Below are 24,695 nucleotides of genomic sequence, written 5' to 3' on the forward strand. Positions count from 1 at the left end.
CATGGGCAACATAGACCCCCAGTACACAATACGTTTCCATTGTGGAAAGTTCCAACAGCGAGAGGGAGAGACCTAGGGCTTTACAGCAGCGACAGACCCCTTTTGTACAACAGATTCCGTAACTTTACAAATGAACGGAGGCAGCCCAGAGGCTGGTAACGCAAGTCCACAAGCCCTAGTTTGCTGGGAGCAGGTATGACTTTGTAACACACAAATAAATGTTGTCTTTATAAATTATAGGAGCAGAATTAGGCCATTTGGCCCATCAAGTCTACTCTGCCATTGTTTTCAAAGGTTTAAAATCCATCTTGTGCTTCAATTCATCTTAATAGTGAGATTAAACGAGTACTTACCAGTACGAAGTTTGATCTGTATTTTATGAGGAGTTACGATGAGGGATTACGTGAAGAACCCACCCAGTGCGCAGGCGCGGCATACTTCCAAGCAGCGGTGTGGAATCACAGGTAGACACAATATTGAAGTAAAGATAGTAAAGATTAAAGAGACATCAGCTTGAGTTTGATCTATACAACGAGGGTGGGAGCGGAGGGCACGTAATCCCTCATCGTAACTCCTCATAAAATACAGATCAAACTTCGTACTGGTAAGTACTCGTTTAATCTCACTATTTTACTTCGGAGTCACGTGAGTGACTACGTGAAGACTTCAAAGGTCTGTGATTTCAAACCGTGTAACAGCTATATCACTCACTGCCGAAGTTCATCGAGGGAGGAAGTGGTATCTAAAGACCAACGAATTTGTTAGTTTTTTGAAACAAAAATGTTTATTTAACAATAACAAAAAATAGCTCCCCTGGGCTTTAAATTATAAGTTTGCAGATTCTAAAATTTTGTCCGCAAACAAGTCCTTCTCCATCAGCGGTTTGTGGTAGAATTTCCGGAACGTTGATTCCCTTGACCATCCCGCTGTACTAAGGATGTGGTCTATGGGAACCTGCATCCGTTCCGCCGCTGACGTGGACGCTGCCCTGGTTGAATGGGATTTTAAAACATCCGTGTTAATCCCCGCGGCTTTTAAGACCTGTTTCAACCATCTAGATATTGTCTGGCTGGTAACCCGTCCAAAAGGCTTTTTGTGGCTGACCCATAAGGCTTTTTCACTCCCTCTAAGCGTTTGGGTTGTGTCTACGTAGTTGTATAGATGGGTCACTACACACAGCCTAGGTTCTGGAGGATAGGCCCAGAAGATTAACGGAGAGTTGGGCATACCTGGCCTGCTTTGTTTTACCAACCCCGGCATGGTAAATGTAATGGAGTCTGGGGTGGTTACCATGTTGTCCAGTCTTAATTGATGCAGTGACTGAACCCTTTGCGCAGAGACGAGCGCCATGAGCATGAGGGTCTTGAGAGTGGACTGCTCCAGACTCAAGGATCCCACCAGAGGCCAACCTCTAAGGTGTGACAAAACTACACTTACATCCCATACATGGGTGTATCTGGGTGTAGGGGGTTTAGTATTATAAATCCCTTTGAGGAGTTTTATAACCAGAGGGTGGGGTCCAATGCTGTGATGTCCTGTAGGCATAAGGTAAGCGGACAGGGCGCTCCGTGCTGCATTGATGGCACTGTAGCTCATCTTTTGGTCATGGTGCAAGTGGGCCAGGAATTCCAGCACGTCCGTGATCGAGGCTGTCTTGTATGATGTCCCTGCATCCAAGCAGTACTGCTCCCATTTTTGATGTAGGTCAAGTACTGCTTCTTGGTAGAGACTCGCAGGGATGCCGACATGGTGGTGATTGTTCGTTCTGATAACCCCAATCCCTGGTAAGGCCTGTTCAGAACCTACAAACCAGGAGTTTCAATTTTTGATGGCATGGATGGCTTATGCCGGATACCAGGTGAGTCACTAGTTGTGGGTGGCTGTGAAAAACCATAGGTGACTCTACCACCATGTCGTGGAAAACTGGGAACCATGGTTGGGTAGGCCAGTCGGGTACGACCAGAATACCTGAAGCCGAGTCTGCTTGTATTTTCTGGAGTACCCGGCTGATGAGGCAGAAGGGAGGGAAAGCATAGAAGAAGAAATTTCCCCAATCCAGCGTGAAGGCATCTACCGCTGCTGCCTCTGGGTCTGGTTCCCAAGCCACATACATGGGTAGCTGGTGATTTAATCTAGACGCAAACAAATCTATATCTGGCGTACCGTATTGCTTAACAATTCTAGCAAATATTTTTGGGTCTAACATCCATTCGATGTTGTCATTGAATTTTCGTGACCTGGTGTCCGCCACTGTGTTTAGCTTGCCTGGTAAATAGGCAGCTGATAGCCAAATATGTCTCTCGACACACCATTGCCAGATTATAGTAGTCAATTTGTCGCATGATACTGATTTTATGCCACCCATGTGCCGGATGTAAGACACCGCCGTCGTGTTATCAATCATTAACCTGACATGCACGTGCCGCATATCGGATGCATATGCTTTTAGCCCATAAAAGGCGGCTAGCATCTCCAAATAATTTATGCCAAGTGATTGTAGTAGCGATGCCTCTGAATTAGTCCATCTGCCACCTGTGCTGGATATAGAGTTAGTAGCTCCCCAGCCTAAAGCACTGGCATCCGTTGTAATGGCTATGTTAGGATTGGTGACGGCGATAGGACTGTAACTGTGCCAAATGTTATCCACCCACCACTAAAGTTCTGTTTTGGCTTCAGCGGGTAAGTCCATAGTTCGGTCATAATGCCCCCTACTTAGACGTAGTGCATGTGTCCTTGCTCTTTGTAAATTCTGATAATGCAAGGGGCCATATTGTGCAGCTGGAAATGCTGCTACTATACTACCAATGACTCTGGCTACATGCCGGATCTTTGGTTGTGTTTTTGCGATTAAGTTGTTACAGGCTTCTGCTAATGCAGCCTTTTTGTCTCTTGGCAGAGTGACAGTCATACGGATAGTGTCGATAGTGAAGCCTAGATAGTCCATGTTAGTTGTTGGCTTCAATATTGATTTATCTGGGTGTAGAACAAATCCCAATGTTTCAAGGAGTTGTTTAGTAGCTAAGACTCCTGCGACAGCTAGTTCCCTTGTTCTCCCCAATATGAGAACATCATCCAGATAGGCCATGACTAAATGTTTTTGTTCTCTTAATTTTTTCATGGCCACTTTGAGAATTTTAGTAAATAATCTGGGAGCTGTCGTTAAACCATTGGGTAATGCTCTATACTGCCATAGTTGCCCCATCCAGATAAATTTCAGATATCTGAAATGATCCTTATGAATGGGTACTAAATAGTAAGCATCCTTAATATCTATGCTTGCCATGAAGTATCCCTTGGAGATCAGTTGTCTGGCAGTAACAAATGTCTCCATTTTGAAATGTTGATACTCAACAGACTGATTTAGTGATGTCAAATCAATGATAATGCGACATCCACCATCTTTTTTGGTTTTGATAAATATATTCGATACAAATTCCAAAGGCTCGTGTCTGGCCCTCTCAATGATGCCCTTGGACACGAGCCTATCTAGTTCAGCTTGTCCTTCTACCTTCTCTAATTCTGTGGGAAGGAATACCCTTTGGGGTATGTGCTGAACCGGCGGTTCTATGCCTGGTTTAAATTCAATTTTGTATCCACTGATATTGTTGAGTATAAACTTGTTGTTAGTAAAGGTGCACCAAACATGTTTGAAGAACCTTAAACGCCCTCCTGTTAATACAACACCCTTTGTCTGCGTATGTTGACAGGAACCAGACCCACCTACCTCCATGTTCATTTCTGGGAGCGTTTGCGATGGGTTTGGCCCGAGGGTGTCCTTGTTGGTGCTGTGGTGGGGCGGCGTATCTTCCCACGGCTCCGCTCTGGGCCCCGCTCTAAAAAAGAGCTCTGGGGGTAGTGGGAAGCGGTCACCAGGCTTTCACCAGCTCGGTACCTGCTGGTGGATGCCGAGGCGTGCTGCCAACTGGGTGTCTTCACCCTGCTCGGTCCTGGCCCTGCCCTCATGAGGCCTACAGGCTTGGCCGCCTCTTCCAGTTCCTTGAGCCTTTTCGCCAAGTCGGCCCCGAATAGTAGCGCCTCCTTTTCTGGCGCCGGAGCTTTGCAAAGGCCCGCGTATTTGGGGTTGAGGGCAGGCCTGATGTTTTCACGCCTTAAATTGTTGAGCTCATACTGCGTGTTGCACATTAGGGCCAGCACGTCCTGCTGAGGTGTAGAGAGCTCCACGTTCCCCGTGGACCGAGCAAAGGCGGTAATGGCTGCGGTGTGGAGCTTCAGGATACGCTGCATCTTCAGCTCTTGTGTCCTGATATGCTGCCCCAGCTGGCTCCATATCTGGCCGTTTACGGTCTTTACTCGAAGCGCTTCGCAGTTTTCCGGCGCTGTGTAAGTGTCGAGGGCCTCTTGGATAATTTTCTCCTGCAATGGCTTATTAGAGAGCCTGTTGATACTGGCCGCCATTCTTGGCGCTAGCATCATTCCGGTCCTCGGGGGCGCCGCATACCTGCTGACTACACCCAGTAGCTCTTCTTCCTCCAGCTCGCCTGGCATGCTTGCGCTGTCGTCCGCCTGCCCTTGTGATAGGCCAGCCCAGTCCTGGCCTCCCTTACTGACCTCAAACAAGGAGGGAACAGAAGGGTGTGGCGATGGTTTGGAGGAGGCCACAGCCCGTCCTCCTTGGAGATGCCTTGCCTGCATCTCCTCCTCGAGCATCTGCTCGAGCAGCTGCCTTATGCAGCTTAAGCGGCTGTCTCCCCGTTTCGCCGGTGGAGAGTGTACCCGTTCCTCCGACAAGTCGGAGGCCACCGGCCGGTCTGTTTTTCGGGTTGATTTTCTCCCTGTGCGGGGCGTCGAAATCGGCGGCACAGGGAGCGGCTCGGCGTCGGGTGTGCGGGAGCGTTCAAACAGCTCCTCCGCCGCTGGTGGCTGCCGCCCAGATATTGACCCCTCCTCAGGTGGAGTTGGGCAGGCAGTCCTCCTTGTTGGTCGCTTGCGGGTAGCCATAGCTTCTTCCTCCGTTAGCGACTCTCTGTAATACAAAAGACTCACTTACCTGAGGTCTTGTCTTTATGCTGCCGCTGGAGAGCCTGGCTCCAGCTGCTGCCGCTGTTGCGCTGCTGACGTAATGCCGCGCCTGCGCACTGGGTGGGTTCTTCACGTAGTCACTCACGTGACTCCGAAGTAAAATTACATGATCAGAATTATAAGGTCTACATAATGGGGCCTCTGCCTTTGAGGTGCCAGTGTGGCCTGGATGGGTTATTCTTGGTACACACTCACTCCCAGCACCCTTGCATCTGTGTCCAGTGAATGTCACACCAGAAGGAGAGAATTAAATTAAGATTTACTTTTGCATGTCTACCTATCAAATCAATATTCCTGCCTGCCTGCCAATGTGAAGCTACTGATGAAACCCCATCCTTTGAGTTAAAGTCAAACTCCAGTGATATTTTGAAGGCAGGCCGTAAGTGCTGAATTATGGTCCAGTTGACTGGCAGGATAAACACAACATGAGTACATTCACAGTTATCAGCACAAAGGTGGGCCCTTCAGCCCACCAGGTCCCTGCTGGCCATCAGGCAGCCCATCCCATTTACAGCACCTCACCTGTAGTCTTCAACAGACTGGCCATGCCAAAGCTCATCAGGAATCCAGTGGCTCAGGTGTAGAGTTGCTGCCTTACAGCGCCAGACACCCAGGTTCAATCCTGACTATGGGTGCTGCCCATGTGGAGTTTGCACACTCTCCCTGTGACTGCGTGGGTTTCTTCCGGGTGCTCGGGTTTCCACCCACATTCCAAAGACGCGCATTATTGTAGGTTAATTGTCTACTGTGCATTGCCCCTAGTATGTAGGATGCGAATGTGGTCTAACATTGAAGTTGTGTGAAACATAGAAACATAGAAAATATGTGCAGGAGGAGGCCATTCGGCCCTTCGAGCCAGCACTGCCATTCATTGTGATCATGGCTGATCGTCCCCTATCAATAACCCGTGCCTGCCTTCTCCCCATATCACTTGACTCCATTCGCCCCTAGAGCTCTTTCTAACTCTCTCTTAAATGGGTGATCTATCTAACTCTCTCTTAATTGGGTGAATGGGTGATCAATGGTCATTGCAGACTCATTGGGCCGAAGGGCCTGTTTCCACGCTGTATCTCTAACCTAAAAATCTAAGCATTTCTTAAATTATGTCAGAATGCCACACGGCACCACTCACTCTATGTTTTCCAGATCTTAACTGCCCACTGGGAGTCATCTTAGTTTTAGTTTAGTTTAGTTTAGTGTATTATTGTCACGTGTACTCGAAGGGCCGAATGGCCTACTCCTGCACCTAATTTCTATGTACTGAGCAACAGTGAAAAGCTTTTAGTTGCGTGCTATCCAGTCAGCAAAAATGATAATACATGATTACAATCAATCAGTCCACAGGAGCAGAATTAGGCCATTCGGCCCAACAAGTCTACTCCACCATTCAATCATGGCTGATCTATCTACCTTTCCCCCTCAACCCCATTCAATGATCTTACCAAGGTTTAAGGTGAGGGGGGAAAGATTTAATAGGAGCGTGCAGTCCAGACCTCCCACCTATCTCATTGGAGATAGACACAAAATACTGGGGTAACTCAGCGGGGCAGGCAGCATCTCTGGAAAGAAGAAATGGGTGACGTTTTGGGTCGAGACCCTTCTTCAGACTGGTTTAGAAGAGTCTAGACCTGAAACATCACCCCTTCCTTTGAACTATCTTTAATCATACTTTATTGGGCTCTATATTGCACTAAATGCTGCATGCAGCCTTTATCCTTAATCTGTGCACTGTGGACAGCTTGATTGTATTCATGTTAGTCTTTCCTTTGACTGGGTAGCATGCAAACAAAAAGCTTTTCACTGTACCTCGGTACACATGATAATAATAAACTAAACTAAGCTACCTCAACATTACACAGGAACAATGCGACTCAAGTCTCTCTCCTCCATCACCTTTTCAACTATCTCCCAAAAGAAAGAATAAAAACAGTTTGAAAGCTGATAAGAGTTTGGTGAGTGAAGTACAGAGGCACCTGAGAGGATCTGATTATATCTACAGAGCTGATCTCAAATGCTCCTGTCAATCCAGCTGGGTGGAACGCAGCACAATTCCTCTTTTTTATTGCCTTTGAGATTTTTTATTACATTTTCAGTTTATTTAATTTAATTCCTGCCAGGTAATAAAAGTACGCTTGTTCCACGGGAGGAGGCAAACACTGCCCTTTGATAATGGGGTTTTCGCTTCAGACAAATTGCCCCTTCATAGATTGCTCGGTACAGAATATACTCACCCCAAACACACGAGGCACAGGGAGCTGTTTAGATTTCACTTTATTTAGTTAACCATTGACAGATTTCAAATAAAAGTTGCAAATTAATTCACAGGGAGCAGAGCTTGATTCTAATAATGCCCCAGCAACAAGAAAGGAAGCTCTGGATCGAAGGGAAACATTGTGGTCTGAGCATCTGTAAAATACATTCACCTTCTTCTGTCCCTTCCATTGTATCCATTCTGAGAAGGGGAGTATGTGGTCTTGGTTAATCTGTGCCCCTGTTACATAGAAGCATAGAAAATAGGTGCTTCGAGCCGGCACTGCCATTCAATATGATCACGGCCGATCATCCAAGATCAGTACTCCGTTCCTGCTTTCTCCCCATATCCAGTGATTCCATTAGCTCTAAGAGCTATATCTAACTTTCTCTTGAATACATCTTGCTGTTACATCTCACATGCTGCTGTACCAGGCCCTACCCTCTGCATCTCCGTGGCACTTTCTGTGGGGGAATTCAACTGGCCTGGAGGAGACCTAAAGCCAACTGTGCCAGGAACATTGACCATGAGCCTATTTCCTGAGGCTGCAGATGAAAGAACTGCAATACAATAAAGCAATGCAGGCAAAACGTAGACACAAGGAACAGATGCTGGATTATGGAAAAGGACACAAAGTGCTGGAGTACCTCAGATGGGTCAGGCATCATCTCCGGAGAACATGGATAGGTGACATTTCGGGCCAGGACACGTCTTCAGACTGACTGTAGTCGGGGAGTGGGGGGGAAGCTGGAAGAGAGGTGAGGTGGGGCGGGACAAAACCAGGCAAGTAATAGGTGTGTGTAGATGAGGCAGGTTTTATATTTGCAGATAGTTGAACAAAGGCCCGACGTAGAGTCATCTAGTCATAGAGTCTTACATCGTAGAAACTGGCCCTTTGGCCCAACTTGCCCACATCGGCCAACATGTCCCATTTACACTAGTCCCATCTGCCTGCATTTGGCCCATATCCCTCTAAACCTATCCTGTCCATTTTTTAATTTTATTTTTATTTGTATCTGTGTTTATTGTCTTTACAGGTCCTGCTGCATGAATTCCATTGTTCCATTGTTGGTACATATCACAATTAAACACTTAACTGTACTGTAACTCTTGACCAATTGGGAGTCTGAATATGAGAGGCTGATGAAGGCATGTTAATTGAAGATGCTTTGTCTGGAGGAGATGTATATTGAAGATGAACATGTTATTTTCTCCTTTGTCGTCTTTCTTGCTAACATCACGGGGTCCTCCTTCAGCTAGTGTTTGCTTGTCCGTTTAATTAAACAGAATGCGTGTGTTTCAGTTTCAAAGAGCTGCTTTCTCCAGCCAAAGATGAGTACTAAGCTGGCAAGACATGAAGTGTAGGAAGGATCTGCAGATGCTGGTTTACACCGAAGATAAACATAAAATGCTGGAGTAACTCAGCGGGTCAGGCAGCATCTCTGGAGAAAAGGAAATAGGTGATGTTTTGGGTCAAAACACTTCTTCCGACTCACAAGACATGAAATTCAGCTCTGCCAACTACTTGCCTCAACAACCTGCTGAAATAATATTCACCTTATTGCTAATTTTGTTCAGTGTAAACATCTAGACTATTTATTAAAACAAACCTATTTTCCACAGTTTTAAACACATTACTAACAATATTTTACCAGTACAATACGGGGAGGGAAGTGGGGTCAAAGGGGATAGGTTAAAGGAACACTTTCAGTGGAGTGACTGGGAATATACTGCTGGAAAGAACAGTGGAACAGTCGTGGACTCAATGATAATGTTTTTAAAAAGGTTAAATAATTGAAGACATCTTTGCCCCTTTTGCAGGCTTTGAAGTAACAGTCAGGCAAGCGGGATGAATTGGGTTGTTCCTACCAATGGCCTGAACAATTTCTCATTCTAAGCTTCGATGAAATACTGCACTGCTACCTGAGAGGAATAGCAACACACTCATCAGGGATTGCAGACTTGACTGCTCCTGGTATCAGTCACGGTGCTAATGGTAGGGACTTCACTCAGTCGCATCGCCCTTGCACTTTTCTTCCCGTGTTTAAATGCACAGCAGCAGAATTTGGTTGTTGCTAATTTATTTCGAAGCTCTTTACATCTGAGCCCATAAATCACGGGGCTAAGGCACTGAGCAACAGAGAATATGACAGTGTTGGCTAGATTCAGTGCTGTTAATTTAGGTTTTTTACCTATTCCTATTGTGATCAAAACCGGGAGAATGAAAAAGCTTAATTGGAAGCCATGGATGAGAATGGTATTCCTGGCTTGAATATTTGAGGACACAAAATGTCCTGCTCGTCTTCCTTCTCTGTATATTAACAAATAACTTATTACAATCATGAGAAAACACAGTAGGATAAATGCAATTGCAATTTGCCTTGAAACAAATCCATTCATTGGATTTGGGCAGCTACGGTCTTTTTCAATAATGTATGCTGAGGACACATTCAGACTTTGGTAAACTAGAGACCACAATGGATTCTGCACTGCCAATATCCATATTATTGCGGTTATTTTCCTTATGGGGGAACCAACAAGTGCATAATACCGCAGTGGCCAACAGATAGCCAGACAAGCATTCAAGGACATTAGGGTTAAAGTTAGCATGATGCATTGTGCGAATGTTATTTGTACAGGGAACAAAATCCAGCAAAGAACTCGCGGTAAGTCGACCTTGAAGAGCCGAAAGCCGTTTGTCACGGTGCCCAAGGCGAAATATATGGAAGAGTAGATGAGATGTTGGCACAGGAGGTTATATCTGGTCTCTCGTTTCAATTCCAATTCTTGTTGCACGGCACTAGTTATTGCATGGCTCCAAACAGCAGTGATGAGAAAATCAACCAGGAAAATTGAAGTCTTCACTGCAATAGAAATACAATCAGACGTCTCGTTAGAACTGTTCATGGCTCCGCTTAATGTTCTTTGTGTATGGAATGGACAAACCATACAAAGTTAATCCTCCATCGTGTTATTGGTCATATTAAAGGACATCTTGCCATTTCAGTTTCTGCACGTCACTGTTCACTGATGTTATTTGTTTGCAGATCTCTAAAGGGTCACAGAAAAGAGACAATTAGCTTAACGAACCATTATCAATCACAAAACAAACTGTTACATGTCTGTAAAGTTGGATCATTATTGTAAGTTCTGATGTTTGGGTTTATCATCTGTGGAGATATATCTTGTTTTCTTTGTCAATTGGAGAAAATCTCCCCTCCCTCAAAAACAAAATATATCACGGTTTATATCACTGGTTCTTTATTATCACATGTACAATGAAATTCCTGTTTTGCATTGAGTTCAGTAAATTATCTCTATACATAAACACAATGCCAGATTAAGTACAAAGTGTATAGAAATAGTCCACTGAGTCCATACAAAAGAGTCGCCAGGTTTTGCTGCCATTTTCAATGTCCAAGTTGCTTTAAGTGTAGCTGGCCGGAAAGGCCTTTTGATCTGGTGGCGTTGCAGGGTCAGCCCGGCCAAGCAAAGTTGTAGGAGTCTTCCACCATTGTTCATCAATGTGTGTCTGACAAATGGTTGTACAGCATGAATATAATTCTTATGCTATTCATACGTAAAAAAAACATAATAATTCATAGTTCCTACAATGTGCTTCAGAATCAACATGTAGGGTGGCGAAGTGACAGCACTCGCCACTGACTTTAAAGGAAGTTGGCCACAAGGAACTTTGTGGTGTGGGCTTCTCCTTTCTTTGGCTCGGTCACTGTAAATTCAAGAACTTTCAAGAACACATCAAGTTCGTCAGTAGCTAAATCGCATTGAAATATTCTTACTGACGGCAGAAAAAATGGAAAAACCTAAATATTCTTTTAATAGACGAGACTTTAATCTTTAGAGATACAGCGCGGAAACAGGCCCTTCAGCCCACCGAGTCCGCACCAACCAGCGATCACCCCATTCACTAGCACTATCCAACACACTAGGGACAATTTACATTTTTCACCAAAGCCAATTAACCTACAAACCTGCACGTCTTTGGACTGTGGGCAGAAACCAGAGCACCCGGAGAAATCTCACATAGGTCATAGAGAGTACATACAAACTCCACACAGACAGCACCCGTAGTCAGTATTGAACCGGGGTCTCTGGCGCTGTAAAGCAGCAGCTCTACCGCAACACCACTGTGCCGCTAAAAATATTTGCAATATTTTACAAACCATAAAATAAAAATACAAAGAGACGTGTTAAATTATCAAAAAATATTTTAAAAACCTGGTAAAATCAATAATCTTTTGAAATTTGTATCTGATGTGATTAATATTCCGAACACAAAACATTAAAGATTGGTGCAGCTGGTCGAGCTGCTGCCTCACAGCACCAGAGATCCAGGTCAATCCTGACTGCAGGAGCAGTCAGTGTGAAGTTTGCCGTTCCCCCTATACCTGCCTGGGTCTCCCCCAGATGCTCCAGTTTTTCCCCACATCACAAAGACGTGTGGATTAGTAGGTCATTCTGTAGGGAACGTGGGATCGATGGTGAGTTCCTCTCTCCCAAAATAAACTAATAGATGAGGCCCTCACTAAATCCGAGATGTCCTCATTCTTTAGGGAACGGGGGTTCCTCTCTCCCATTATAGATGAGGCCCTCACTCGTGTCTCCTCGGTACCCCACAGCTCCGCCCTGGCTCCCCCTTCCCTTAGTCGCAACAGAGACAGAGTCCCCCTAGTCCTTACCTTCCACCACATCAGCCGTCGCACACAACACATAATCCTCCAAATTTTCCACCACCTCCAACGGGATCCCACCACCAGCCACATTTTCCCATCTCCACCCCTTTTCGCCATCCGCAGAGACTGTTCCCTCAGCAACTCATCCCTTCCCACCCAAACCATCCCCTCCCCAGGTACCTTCCCCTGCAACCACAGAAGATGCAACACCTGTCCCTCTGCCTCCTCCCTCGTCTCTGTCCAGGGACCTCGATAGTCCTTTCAGGTTAGGCAGAGGTTCACTTGCACCTCCTCCAACCTCATCTACTGTATCCGTTGTTCAAGATGTGGACTCTTATACATCGGCGAGATCAAACGCAGACTCGGCGATCGTTTAGCTGAACGCCTTCGCTACGCCCGCCTCAACCTACATAATCTCCCGGTTGGTGGACACTTTAATTCTCCTGTGTTTAAGAGGGAACTGCAGATGCTGGAGAATCGAAGGTTACACAAAAAGGCTGGAGAAACTCAGCGGGTGCAGCAGCATCTATGGAGCGAAGGAAATAGGCAACGTTTCAGGCCGAAACCCTTCTTCAGACTGATCGGGGGCGGGGGTGGGTGGGGACAAGAAAGGGAAAAGGAGGAGTAGCCAGAAGGCTGGGGGGTGGGAGGAGACAGCAGGGGGGCTGAGGAAGGGGAGGAGACAGCAAGGACTAACAAAATTGGGAGAATTCGATGTTCATGCCCCCGGGGTGCACCTCATATTCCGTTTGGGGAGTCTGCACCCCGGGGGCATGAACATCGAATTCTCCCAATTTTGTTAGTCCTTGCTGTCTCCTCCCCTTCCTCAGCCCCCCTGCTGTCTCCTCCCATCCCCAGCCTTCTGGCTACTCCTCCTTTTCCCTTTCTTGTCCCCACCCACCCCTGCCCCCGATCAGACTTTAATTCTCCTTCCCATTCTGACACAGACCTTTCTGTCCTAGGTCTCCTTCATTGTCAGAGTGAGGCTAAACGCAAATTGGAGGAACTGCATCTCATATTACACTTGGGCAGCTTACAGCCCAGTGGTATGAATATTGATTTCTCTCACCAGGTAGCCTCAGTATTCCCTCTCTATCCCTTCCCCAGCCAAGTCACATTAGTTTCTCATTTACACCCTACAAACAGCTAACAATGGCCTGTTTCCTTTATCATCGTTACTTTTTTGCATATCTTTCATTCATTGGTCTTTATCTCTCTACATCCCTGTCCATATCTCTTGTTTCCTGTTCCCCCCCCAACTCTCAGTCTAAACCGAAACGTCATCCATCCTTCTCTCCAGAGATGCTGCCTGTCCCACTGAGTTACTCCAGCTTTATGTGTCTATCTTTGGTTTAAACCAGCATCTGCAGTTCCTTCTTACACAAGCGGTAATTATGATTAGGAATATGATTGAAAACAAATACATTGCGTTTACTTCAATTCAGATTTTAGACTTTAGAAAAACAATCCAGGAACAGGACCTTCAGTCCACAATGTCCTTGTCAACCTGCGATCACCCTGTACTCTAGCACTATCCTACATAGAAAACATAGAAAATAGGTGCAGGAAGAGGCCATTCGGCCCATCGAGCCAGCACCGCCATTTATTGTGATCATGGCTACACACTGGAGACAATTTACAATTTTTTTTACCCAAGTCTGAAGTCTGACGTGTAGGATGAAATCGGAGGGCAGGAAGAAAAGCCACGCGATCTCGGGGAGAACGTCCAAACTCCATACAGACAGCACTCACGATTGAATCCAGATCTCTGGCTGTAAGGCAGCAACTCTACCGCTGCCCTACTGTGCTAGGTTGCTGACATTTTACTTCCAGAGGCTGCTAAACATTCCTTGCTGAGGAGGAGCAGTGTGTGACTAATGGTGGCATCTGGTTTTCTACATTTAACTGGGTCATCCAGAATCTGCTATAACTTTTATCCCATGACTATGGTGGCAGTGTCTCTTGGCAATCTGATGAAGGGTCTCGACCTGAAATGTCACCTATTCCTTTTCTCCAGGGATGCTGCCTGACCTGCTGAGTGGGAGAGTCTAGGTCACAAGAATTAATGGACATTCCTCTCGGCAGGAGTTGAGGAGGAATTTCTTTAGTCCAAGGGTGGTGAATCTGTGGAATGCTTTGCCACAGAAGGCTGTGGAGGCCGTCAATTGATATTTTTATGGCAGAGATAGATTCTTGATTAGTTTGGGTGTCAAGGGTTAAGGGGAGAAGGCAGGAGAATGGGGTTAGAAGGGAGGGATAGATCAGCCATGATTGAATGGCAGAGCAGAGTTGATGGGCCAAATGGCCTAATTCTGCACCTATCACTTATGTACTTACTTCAGCATGTAGTGTCTATAGCCTGCAGCAATGCTGTGGTATACATATGCCCCTTCTGTTGAATGAAACACTTTTTTTTTACATTATTGATCTAGTTATCACATGATATTTCTTAAATTATACCCTAATAAATATTTCAAATGGAAATCAAAATTAGACCAATTCAATAGACAGGTGATCAATTGGGCAGCAGGGACTCGGAAGGTCGAAGAGCTTTTTCCATGCTGTATCTTTCAATTAATTCAACCAAGATTTTTTTTCTGGAATTAAAATGTTCCCACAATTTAATTCCTGAAAAACATCTTGGTTGAATTCATTGAAAGATACAGCGTGGAAAAAGCTCTTCGGCCTTCCGAGTCCCTGCTGCCCAATTGATCACCTGTTCACACTAGTTTAATGTTACGAAACATTCATGGCCACTTCCCGCACACCAGGAGCAATTCACAGAGGCCAATTGACCTACAAGCCCGACCATCTTGGGAAGTGAGAGCAAACCGGAGCACCCGGAGGAAATCCATGCTGGCACAGGGGAGAATATGCAAACTCCACACCGACAGCACCCGAGATCAGGATCGAACCCGGATCTCTGGCATTGAGAAGAAGCAGCTCTACCAGCTAAGTCACTGTGCCGTTGTGACAATCTATCCTAATGCTTTGTCAAACCATAGATAGACGCAATATTGCAATTAGGAACAAGTAGTTAATGGAAATGAAAACCACTGGGTAATTGACAGTTTACTGGTTAAGATTAAAAAATGACACTTACTTTCCAAATGATGTATGTTCCCCTTTTATAAGTTCTTGTTATTAATCATTTCAAAACATGACGGTCAATAACCAAGCTCAAGTATTCTACGTCATTTTGCTATAATACCTCTGTACAGTATATCTATGTGATTTATCTTACCTTTCTGGTATCCGGGCAAACCTCCACAAACATTGTTCGTGCTAATTTTCTTTCTTGCAGCAGGTTTTTGGTGGAATTATTTTGAAAGTTGCCTTTCACAGGATTATAAACGCACTTCAGCCCGAGGAGTATCCTCAAATATTGTAACGCAAGCTGCTCTCAGGCCAGTTTCACTTGACGGGGAACTGAGGAACCAATGGGAAGAGTTGAGAGGCCGTGTGCTTTGGGCTCTGAAAGTCATATTCCTGATAATACAGCCACCTCGTCATAACTTCACTTCCTGATAATACAGCCACCTCGAAACCATGCTGCCCAATAATGTGGACTTCAATGTCAAGCAGTCTCTCTGAAGTTTAGATATATATATATAAATAATTAGGCATGGGTGTTGGCAACTGTATTGCAGTGCTTGGAAGGTGCGCACATTAGTACCTGGTACCACCACTTTCCTACACATTCCTGGCATAAAAGAACGATAAATTTAGAATCTTTATTACGTATCACATTCCTCTCAATTTGAAGAGAGTTCAGGTGTGGAGGCTGGAATCCCCACAGTTGCCTGAGGTTTTTCGATGTGGTTTGTGTGCAGAGAGACTTGATGGTGGTGTTGAGCACTGGCCAGAATAAATAATATGTCTGCAGCTCCCACCGCCCAGCTCCCCTTGAGAGTGAGAACACCACTGGGCCTGCCCTCAGACCCCCTGGCTGGTTTGTTCTGGGATGCACGGTGTGAAAGTTGCCAACCAGCTTAAAACAGGAATACTCCAGATAGGAACAATGAGGAGGAATTTCTTCAGCTAGAAGATGGTCAATCTGTGGAATTCATTGCCACGAGTGGTCATGGAGGCCACGTCATTGGGTATTTTTAATGCGGAGATTGATAGATACTTGCGTTGGTACTACATCATGGGTTATGAAGAGAAGGCAGGAGAATGGGGTTGAGAGGGAAAGATGGAACAGCCACGATTGAATGGCGGTGTAGACATGATAGGCCAAATGGCCTACTTCTACTCCTATGACTTATGACCTTATGAACAAGAGATGTGCCCCAACTCCCCCCACCCGCATTCCCCTCACTCAATTTCTTTTCACTGAGTTCTAAATTCTCGGTGCCATCACCCACCCCGCTTTGGCAGATCGACATGTACAATGACACGACAATAAGATAAATGAGCACAGTAAGGAAGTGGGGATTTGGGTTACTTATGACATGACTGGAGTCGGGTTGGTTATGTTAACACTGTGGTTGCTATAATGACTCTGAAATATCTAGCTTTCTTGCAAAGCAGCTGTCCTTGAATAATGATCGAATATCGGGGAGAGATGGCAAAACATTGGATATCTCACAGTCTTGGTTTAGTTTAGATTAGTTTAGTGATACAGCGCGGAAATAGGCCCTTGGTCCTATAGTGTCCATGCCAACTGCCGAACACTGTGCTCTAGCACTATCCTACACACTAGGGGCAATTGTACAATGTTTTTAACCAAAGTTAAATTAACCTACAAACTTGTATGTCTTTGCAGTGTGGGAAGAAACCGGAGCACCTGGGGAAAACCCACAGGGTCGCGGGGAGAAGGTACAAACTCCATACAAACAACACCCGTAGTCAGGATGGAACCTGGGTATCTGGCAGTTCTTCTTCTTCTTGCGTATGGCGTGCACAGCCTAAAGTTGTAGTTCAAGGGTAGACATCCAGGCCAGGGCAGCATCAGTTACTGGGTCGATGGCTTTGATGCCATCAGGGAAAAGCCTCATTCACGATGTGTGGGATGGTCTGGTCTGGATGTCCGCAGTCGCAAGCAGGGCTGTCTGTTATCCCCCACTTATGCAGCTGATGGGCTGTTCTTGCATGGAGGGTGCAGATTCTGTTCGGGGTTAGCCATTGCTTGCGATGGAGGTCAAATCCCGGTGGTTTCACTGTGGGTCTGTGAAAACCTCTCCGTTGTTGGGGTTGGCATCTTTCCAGGCTCTGCGCCACTCAGTCTTGGAGTCAAAGTCTTCCAGAGATTTAACTGAAGACCAGAAGGGTTTGTGGGACTTCAGGCGCATGTTGGGCAGATTGTTCGTCAGCATGGATGGGAAGGTCAGGGTTGGCCTCGATGGTGCACCAATCTTTCAACATCCTCTCCCTTCTGCGTATGCTGGGAGGGGCGATATGAGAGAGGACAGGGAGCCACTGCAAAGGTGTTGACTTAAGCATCCCTGTGATGACCCGCATTGCAGCGTCAACTCGTTTGGCGTGGCAGCTATTAGCCCAAGTTGTTGAGCAAAATCAGCTGTTGAGTAGGCGAGGGCTAAGCTTGCGGTATGGAGGGTGTGTGCGTTGGATCCCCAGCTGTTGCCTGCAGGTTTCCTGATGATGTTGACCCTTGCTTTCAGTTTATGCAGTAGAGGCGCTGTAAGGCAGCAACTCTACCGCTGCGCCACCGTGCCGTCCGTCCTCCTTTAAATAAAAGTCGATAGAAATGATTTCCCAAAAGGAAAGATCGAAGTAGGTCAGCGTGAGGCCGTCACTATTATCCAGGTGTATTATGTACCAAGTAACATAACCTGTGCCATGTGTCCTGGCACTCCTTCAGTTTTTAGTTCATGGAGTAAATTTCTGCTGTTAATTGCCAAATGGGAAGTTTACTGAAACCAAACTGGATAACAGATAGTGTGTTAAACTGAGCCAGAAAATAAATGAATGAGGTCAGTGCAAATAACCTGGCGTGTTGTCTTACAACTTTAGGCTGTGCGCGCCTTACGCCAGAAGATGAAGAACAAGTGTGCCCTTTCTGTTTCCTACACCTCTGCTCTCACCTCTCCTACTGCCCAGTGGCAGGGGTCGTTCCCCACCGCTTCCAGATTCCATGTTGTCCTCTGTACTTTCATTCAGCTCCATGGCACCAACATACACTTCTTCATGTTCTCCGCACTTGGCATACCAGTGTGGGTGGTGCAGTGGGTCGCACCAGAGACCCAGGTTCAGTCTTGACCTCGGCTGCTGCCTATGTGGAGTTTGCATGTACTCCCTGTGACTGCCTGGGTTTCCTCAGAGTGTTCCAGTTTCCCCCACGCCCCAAAGATTAGCCAATTGCTTGGCTAATTGGCCACTCTAAACTGTCCCTGGTACATTGGTGAGTGGTAGAATCTGAGGGATCGTTAATGGGTAGGGAAGAATAAACAATGGAATCAGTCTGAAGAAAGGTCCCGATTGGAAACATCGCCTGTCCATTCCCTCCCCAGATGCTGCCTGACCTGCTGTGTTTCCTCCAACACTTTGTTTAGTGTAAGTGGGTGATTGGCTTGGACTTGGTGGGTCAAATGGCCTGTTTGTCTTTTACCCATTCCCACACTGACCTTTCTGTCTGGGGCCTCCTCCACTGTCAGAGCGAGGCCACATGCAAATTATAGGAGCAACACTACATATTTCACTTGGGCAACTTACAACCCAGTATTGATAAGTATTGATTTCTCTCATTTACCCATTCCCACACTGACCTTTATATTTGGGCCTCCTCCACTGTCAGAGTGAGGCCACACACAAATTGGAGGAACAGCACCTCATATTTCACTTGGGCAGTTTCCCACCCAGTTCATTTCAAGTAAACCCTGCATTCCCTCTCTCCGCCTCTCCCCCACCCTAATCGTCCTGCCTGTTTCACTGTTCACACCCATATCCCTTCGCTGCCACCTCTTCCACAGCCAACAATGGACCATTGTGGGCTCCACATTTCCTTGGTCATCAGTGCCAGGCCTGATTTGTTCTGAACTTTTTCATACCTCTAGTTTCCCTCTCCCCTGACTCTCAGTCTGAAAAAGGGTTTCGACCCGAAACGTCACCCATTCCTTCTCTCCAGAGATGCTGCCTGGGCTGCTCAGTTACTCCAGCATTTTGTGTCTACCTATTATAAAGTATTAGTTAGGCCATACTATATATATGGTAAGTGCAGAGGAGATTCACTCATACTGTATGTTGCCGGGGATGGAGACTTTCAGCTAAGAGACTGGAAAGGCTGGGTTTGATTTATTTTGTATGGAGGAAGTTGGGAAATTTCACTCAATTAAACAATGTTAGAGGAAGGATGGAGTAAATAGTGGTAACATTCCCCCCTTGACATGGGTGTCTACAACCAGAGGGCATAGGATTACGTTAATAGTAGTATCAAACGGGATCCAATTGTCATGGTGGGCTGAAGACCTTATACCAGCGGTAGAAGATGCTATGACTATTTTATTTAAAATATACTCCTCGTTGGGTGTATCCAGGACAAGGGGACATGACTAGGCCAAGTGAGAGAGGCAAGGAAACACTTTATTAATGAGTGACAGAAGGGCAAAACTTCCCCTAGTTGGCAGATGCTTGTTCAATTAATCCAGAACTATTCATTAGTCAAGGGCATTGTAAATTCCAGATAGATGCTTGGCATAGAGTATCGCCATGATCTCAATAAATAGGTTTGGTTTTTACCTGGAACAGAGGAAAGTGAAAGCGTGTGTGTGTGTGTATATATTTTTTCTCTCGTCGTTTATTATGTTGCTTCCAGAGTACCATGTTTACATATTCTATTGTGCTGCAAGTTATAATTTCATTGCTCGGTCTGGGACATGTGACAATAAAACACAACTCTCAACTTGATTATTTCTCCCCTTTTGCATCGGAAGAATATGATGATAACATGCAATTTTAGAATGTGATCACAGATATTTCTAATGTGCATAGTTGTAGATAGTAATAATTCACGTTTCCTAAAGCATCAAACAATCCAATTTTCAAAGTGAGTAAACATTTGATAAAGTTAACTAACATTATTAGATTTATTAGTTACATGTTGATAACTACGATAAACATTTCTGCAAATTCCAGCTAACAGGAACATTTACCAATGATTCATCAATTTCATCACCTGAGCCATCATCATCACTATCTTCATCTTCACATTCCCCTCATGATTTTATACACCTCTATAAGATTACCCTCTCAGTCACCTGCGCTCCAATTTAATGTGGTATGCATTGGATGTGCCCTGTCTAGTATAGAAACATAGAAACATAGAAACATAGAAAATCGGTGGAGGAGTAGGCCATTCGGCCCTTCAAAGCAATATGATCATGGCTGACCATCCAACTCAGTATCCTGTACCTGCCTTCTCTCCATATCTCCTGATACCTTTAGCCACAAGGGCCACGTCTAACTCCCTCTTAAATATAGCCAATGAACTGGCCTTAACTACCTTATGTGGCAGAGAATTCCAGATTCACCACTCTCTGTGTGTTTTTTAAAATACATTTACATGCTTACATGCTTACGAGCTATTCAAAGATCCCCTTTTCCTTTCTTACCTGTGTCTCCGCCTCCAGAACTTTTATTTTCACTGTTGCACCAGATTTCAATCCGATATCTTCTTATGATCTTAAGCAGTTCCTTCTATTTCTCAACGGAGCTTTGTGCAATTAGCTTTGTTCAGGCTGAAACACTAATTGATGCACATCAACTCATTCATGTCCCAATAATAGTGTTTTAGGAGAAACCCAAATTGTGAAATACTTCGATTGCTCACCAATTTGTCGTGAATTCGCGGTCAGCTTCTAACTCGGGAAGTTTACTGTGCAATCAACTTCCTTCCACTATAACTTCCAAAATCACTAGCCCCCACGTAAAGTGCAATCTCTATTTATTATTAAATGTTTAAAAAAAAGAGACAAAACAAACAAATGGGCAACAAAGAATAGTTTAGTTTAGTTTAATAAAAATGAATGGTGAGAGGCCACCCATTCTAAAGATTACATCAGTACACACCAGATTAGGCGGAACAGTGGCGCAGCTGGTAGAGCTGCTGGCTCACTGTGCCAGTGTCCTGGGTTCGATCTTGAACTTGGGTGCTGTCTTTGTGGAGTTTGCACATTCTCCCTGTTTAGTTTAGTTTAGGAAGGAAGTGCAGATGGTGGTTTACACTGAAGGTAGACACAAAATGCTGGGGTAACTCAATGCAGGGGGAAAAGGAACACAAAGGAGTCTGAAGAAGGGTATTAACCCGAAACGACACCTTTTTCCAGAGATGCTGTCTGATCCCAGAGTTACTCCAGCATTTTGTGTCTATCTTTAGTTTGGTTTGATTTGGTTTGTTTGAGTTTGTTTGAGTTTAGTTTAGTTTAGTTAATTTAGTTTAGTTTTGTTCAGTGTACTAAGGGGGTCAAGGAAAGATCATTCAAGTCGTAGCCCTGTTTTCACCAATCTTTCCACCACCATGCACAAGAAGCACAAGAAGCAAGAGACAGACATATGCATTGTGCAGATGCCGAGAAGCTGGCTGAACAACTTCTAATCTTGTGTGTGGACTCGATAAGAAGTGTACTGAGGTACAGTGGAAATGTTTTTTGTTGCGTGCTATCTAGTCAGCTTAAAGACTATACATGATTATTGTCCGATGTTCAAGCCCTCTCGTCGGGATCATCGAAACGTCGGGATGGATCAGAACACTCCACGGCATGGAGCTCCAGAGTCGGCTTCTTCTCAAATACCAGAGACCGTGGCTTCACGGTGTTAAAGACAGTCACAGGCCCCACAGTCGGAACTCCGCTGGCGACCCTCGGCAACGGCTCACACGCTCCACGATGGTAAGTCCGCGTCGCATCAGCGGCCGGTCTTCAGGAATGGCCGCACCATTCCACGATGTGAGTGAGGGAGATGGAGAGGGGGGGACGGGGATGGAGATGCAACACGGAGAACAATCGCATCGAGGTAAGTGACTGAAATGTCATGTCATCTGTAAATAACTGATTGATGAAAGATACAGCAAGGAAGCAGGCCCTTTGCTGCACCCAGTCCAAGCCGACCATCGATCACCCATGCCCTTTGCAGCACCCAGTCCAAGCCGACCATCGATCACCCATTCACATGTTATATGTTATCTCACTTTCTCATCCAGTCCCTATACACTAGGGGCAATTTAAGAGGCCAATTCTCACACAAACAGAGGCCAATTCTCACACAAACATTGCTCCCAGGTTTGTATGTGGCCTTGATCTAACAGTGCAGGAGGTCACACACACAAACATCAGGAAGGAAGTGGTATGGAGAACGGAAATGGCAGGAAACTGAAAGCTCAGGGTCATTCTAATCGACTGAGCACAGGTGCTTCATAAAAATACCACCTCGGCAGCACTTAAAAAGCTTTTGGACAGGTACATGGATACACAGGGGAATGGAGGGTTATGGATCATGTGCAGAGGAGATTAGTTTCACTTGGCATCATGTTCAACACAAATATTGTGGGCCGAAGGGCCTGTTCCTGTGCTGCATTGTTCTAAGTTCTAATCATTGTTAGCAATACAGCAATACAGCAATTATTGTTTGGTTTCTCTGCCATAGAGGAAACCACATTGTAAACACCAAGTGCAGTACACTGGATTGGAAGAAGTGCACTGCTTTATCTTGAAAGATTATTTGGGTCCTTTCTGGTGGAAAGGGGAGAGGTTTCAAGGTTTCAAGGTCTGTTTATTGTCAATTAAGGTACAGTGAAACTCGATTTACCGTACAGCCATATTAAAAAATGCAACAAGACGCACAACTACATAAAAGTTAACATAAACATCCACCACAGCGGATTCCACATTCCTCACTGTGATGGAAGGTAATAAAGTCGAATCTTCTTCCCTCTTTATTCTCCCGCGGTCGAGGGAGTCGAACCATCCGCAGTCAGGGCGATCAAAGCTCCAGCAGCCGAAGCTCCCGTGATCGGTGCGGTCGAAGCTCCTGCGGCTTGGAGCTCCCGAAGTCGGTCCCTAACCAGGGACCGCGAGCTCCACGATGTTATAGTCCGCAGGCTCCCACAGTTGGAGCTCCCCGAAGTCAGTCCCCACCAAGAGGCCACCTGCTCCTCGATGTTAGGCCGCAGTGCGGACGGAGATAGGATACGGAAAAAGTCGCATCTCCGTCGAGGTAAGAGATTTAAAAAAATTCCCCCAACGCCGCCCCTCACCCCCCCACATAAAACAATCTAAAGAACACTAAAACATACATGCAACACATACTAAAAAACAACAAAGAAGGAAAAAGGACGAGACAAACTGTTGTCGAGGTGAAAGGACATTTGATTTTCCAGTTTTGAGTCATATTCCTTTTAGTTGCTGATTTCCTTAAAAATTTAAATATATTTCTGCATTTTCTTTCTCTCTCACTCTTCCTTCAACATTTCTCTTTGGCCTCTCTTCAATTCCATTGGCACACTTATATTGATTTAGACTTCCCTCTCAGCTGTGTGCGTAAAACCTCCTCCTACTTCAATGTGACCAGTTCACAAGACACATAGTTACTGGTTCTGTGCACTGCAACTTAGTCCCATGGTGGTGCTCTATATCTACCTCACACTTCCTGCAGCACAACATATCATTGAGATACAATGGACAAGAACATGTCCAGCTGAGCGGTTGTAGTTCATTGACAAGTCCCATCAAATTCTGGGAGGATATTTTATTACTACGCATAGGTGAAGTCAATAAACATTTCCAACTACACTTGCTTTTTGATCATTCAGGTAGCTGCATGGAGCAACGGCGCAAGAATTCAATGCTGGGCCAGGCCGACCCCTACTTCATTGTTTTAGTGCAGCCAAGACAGCAGGCCCGAAGGTGAGAAATATAAGAATTTCAAGTCTCCTTAGGCCTCGATCAGACGTTGCAGAGATGAAGAAGTTGCAAAATGACGGCAGATGGTGGCAACTCTGCGTGCTGTTTCAGAAGACGATATTGTACTCACGTATGCTGTGATTTGATGGATAGCATGCAGAACAAACATTTCACTGTATCTCTATACATGTGACTATAAACACACCACACAAGCCATTGAATCAAATGCCTAAATAGAAAGTACAGCATAGCATTATTCTCCCAGGTAGAAATTGCTACTAAACAAAATAGAAGATTGCTTTAATTATTTATATTTTAATGTTATGATCATTTTTAATTATCTTGACTGTTTTTTATTTGTGATTTCATCTGTGCATATGCAGAGTAAAATTATGTTTTAAGGCAAATGACCATACTGTTGAACAGAGTATAGAAAATAAGAGAGAACAAAAATAAGTTAAAGTTAAAACAGGACTGTTCCTAACTGAAAGGCAATGACCACGTTGTGGCTCTTCCTAGACATCTTTTGTGTTGTTTCCTGGTTTGCGAGGTTCAGACTAGATTTCACGACTTGTATTGCATTTAACTACAAGCTTCTATTGGCAGAATTCTGAGCACATCAACCCATGATAGAGCACATGATTTATTTTGCAAACATGTGCAGTACGATTCTAGTTTTCTTGTAATTGCAACAGTTTGTCCATTGATGCAATCAAAATGGAATCAAATCAATAGGTTTCCAGAATCAGCAAGAATATGATTTTACCATTCTAAACTTATTAATGTTACAATTTGTATTTATCAGTATTTTTTTATCTTGTCTATGTCCCTCATCTGGGTGCTGACTCCTGACTA

General features: G+C 45.1%; 1 protein-coding gene across 1 annotated transcript; it reads right to left on the bottom strand.

The window, feature by feature from the left end:
* Nucleotides 1-8,417: 8,417 nt before the first annotated feature.
* LOC129703300 (odorant receptor 131-2) lies at nt 8,418-15,434 on the bottom strand. The gene is made up of 2 exons (XM_055645654.1): nt 15,230-15,434; nt 8,418-10,342 (listed from the first exon to the last, which is right to left on the bottom strand). The coding sequence occupies exon 2, from the start codon at nt 10,238-10,240 to the stop codon at nt 9,239-9,241; it is 1,002 nt and encodes a 333-aa protein (XP_055501629.1). The 5' UTR covers nt 10,241-10,342; nt 15,230-15,434; the 3' UTR covers nt 8,418-9,238.
* Between the last annotated feature and the right edge of the window lie 9,261 nt (nt 15,435-24,695).

Source organism: Leucoraja erinacea, chromosome 14 (assembly GCF_028641065.1).
Source record: "Leucoraja erinacea ecotype New England chromosome 14, Leri_hhj_1, whole genome shotgun sequence".
NCBI lineage: Eukaryota > Metazoa > Chordata > Chondrichthyes > Rajiformes > Rajidae > Leucoraja > Leucoraja erinaceus.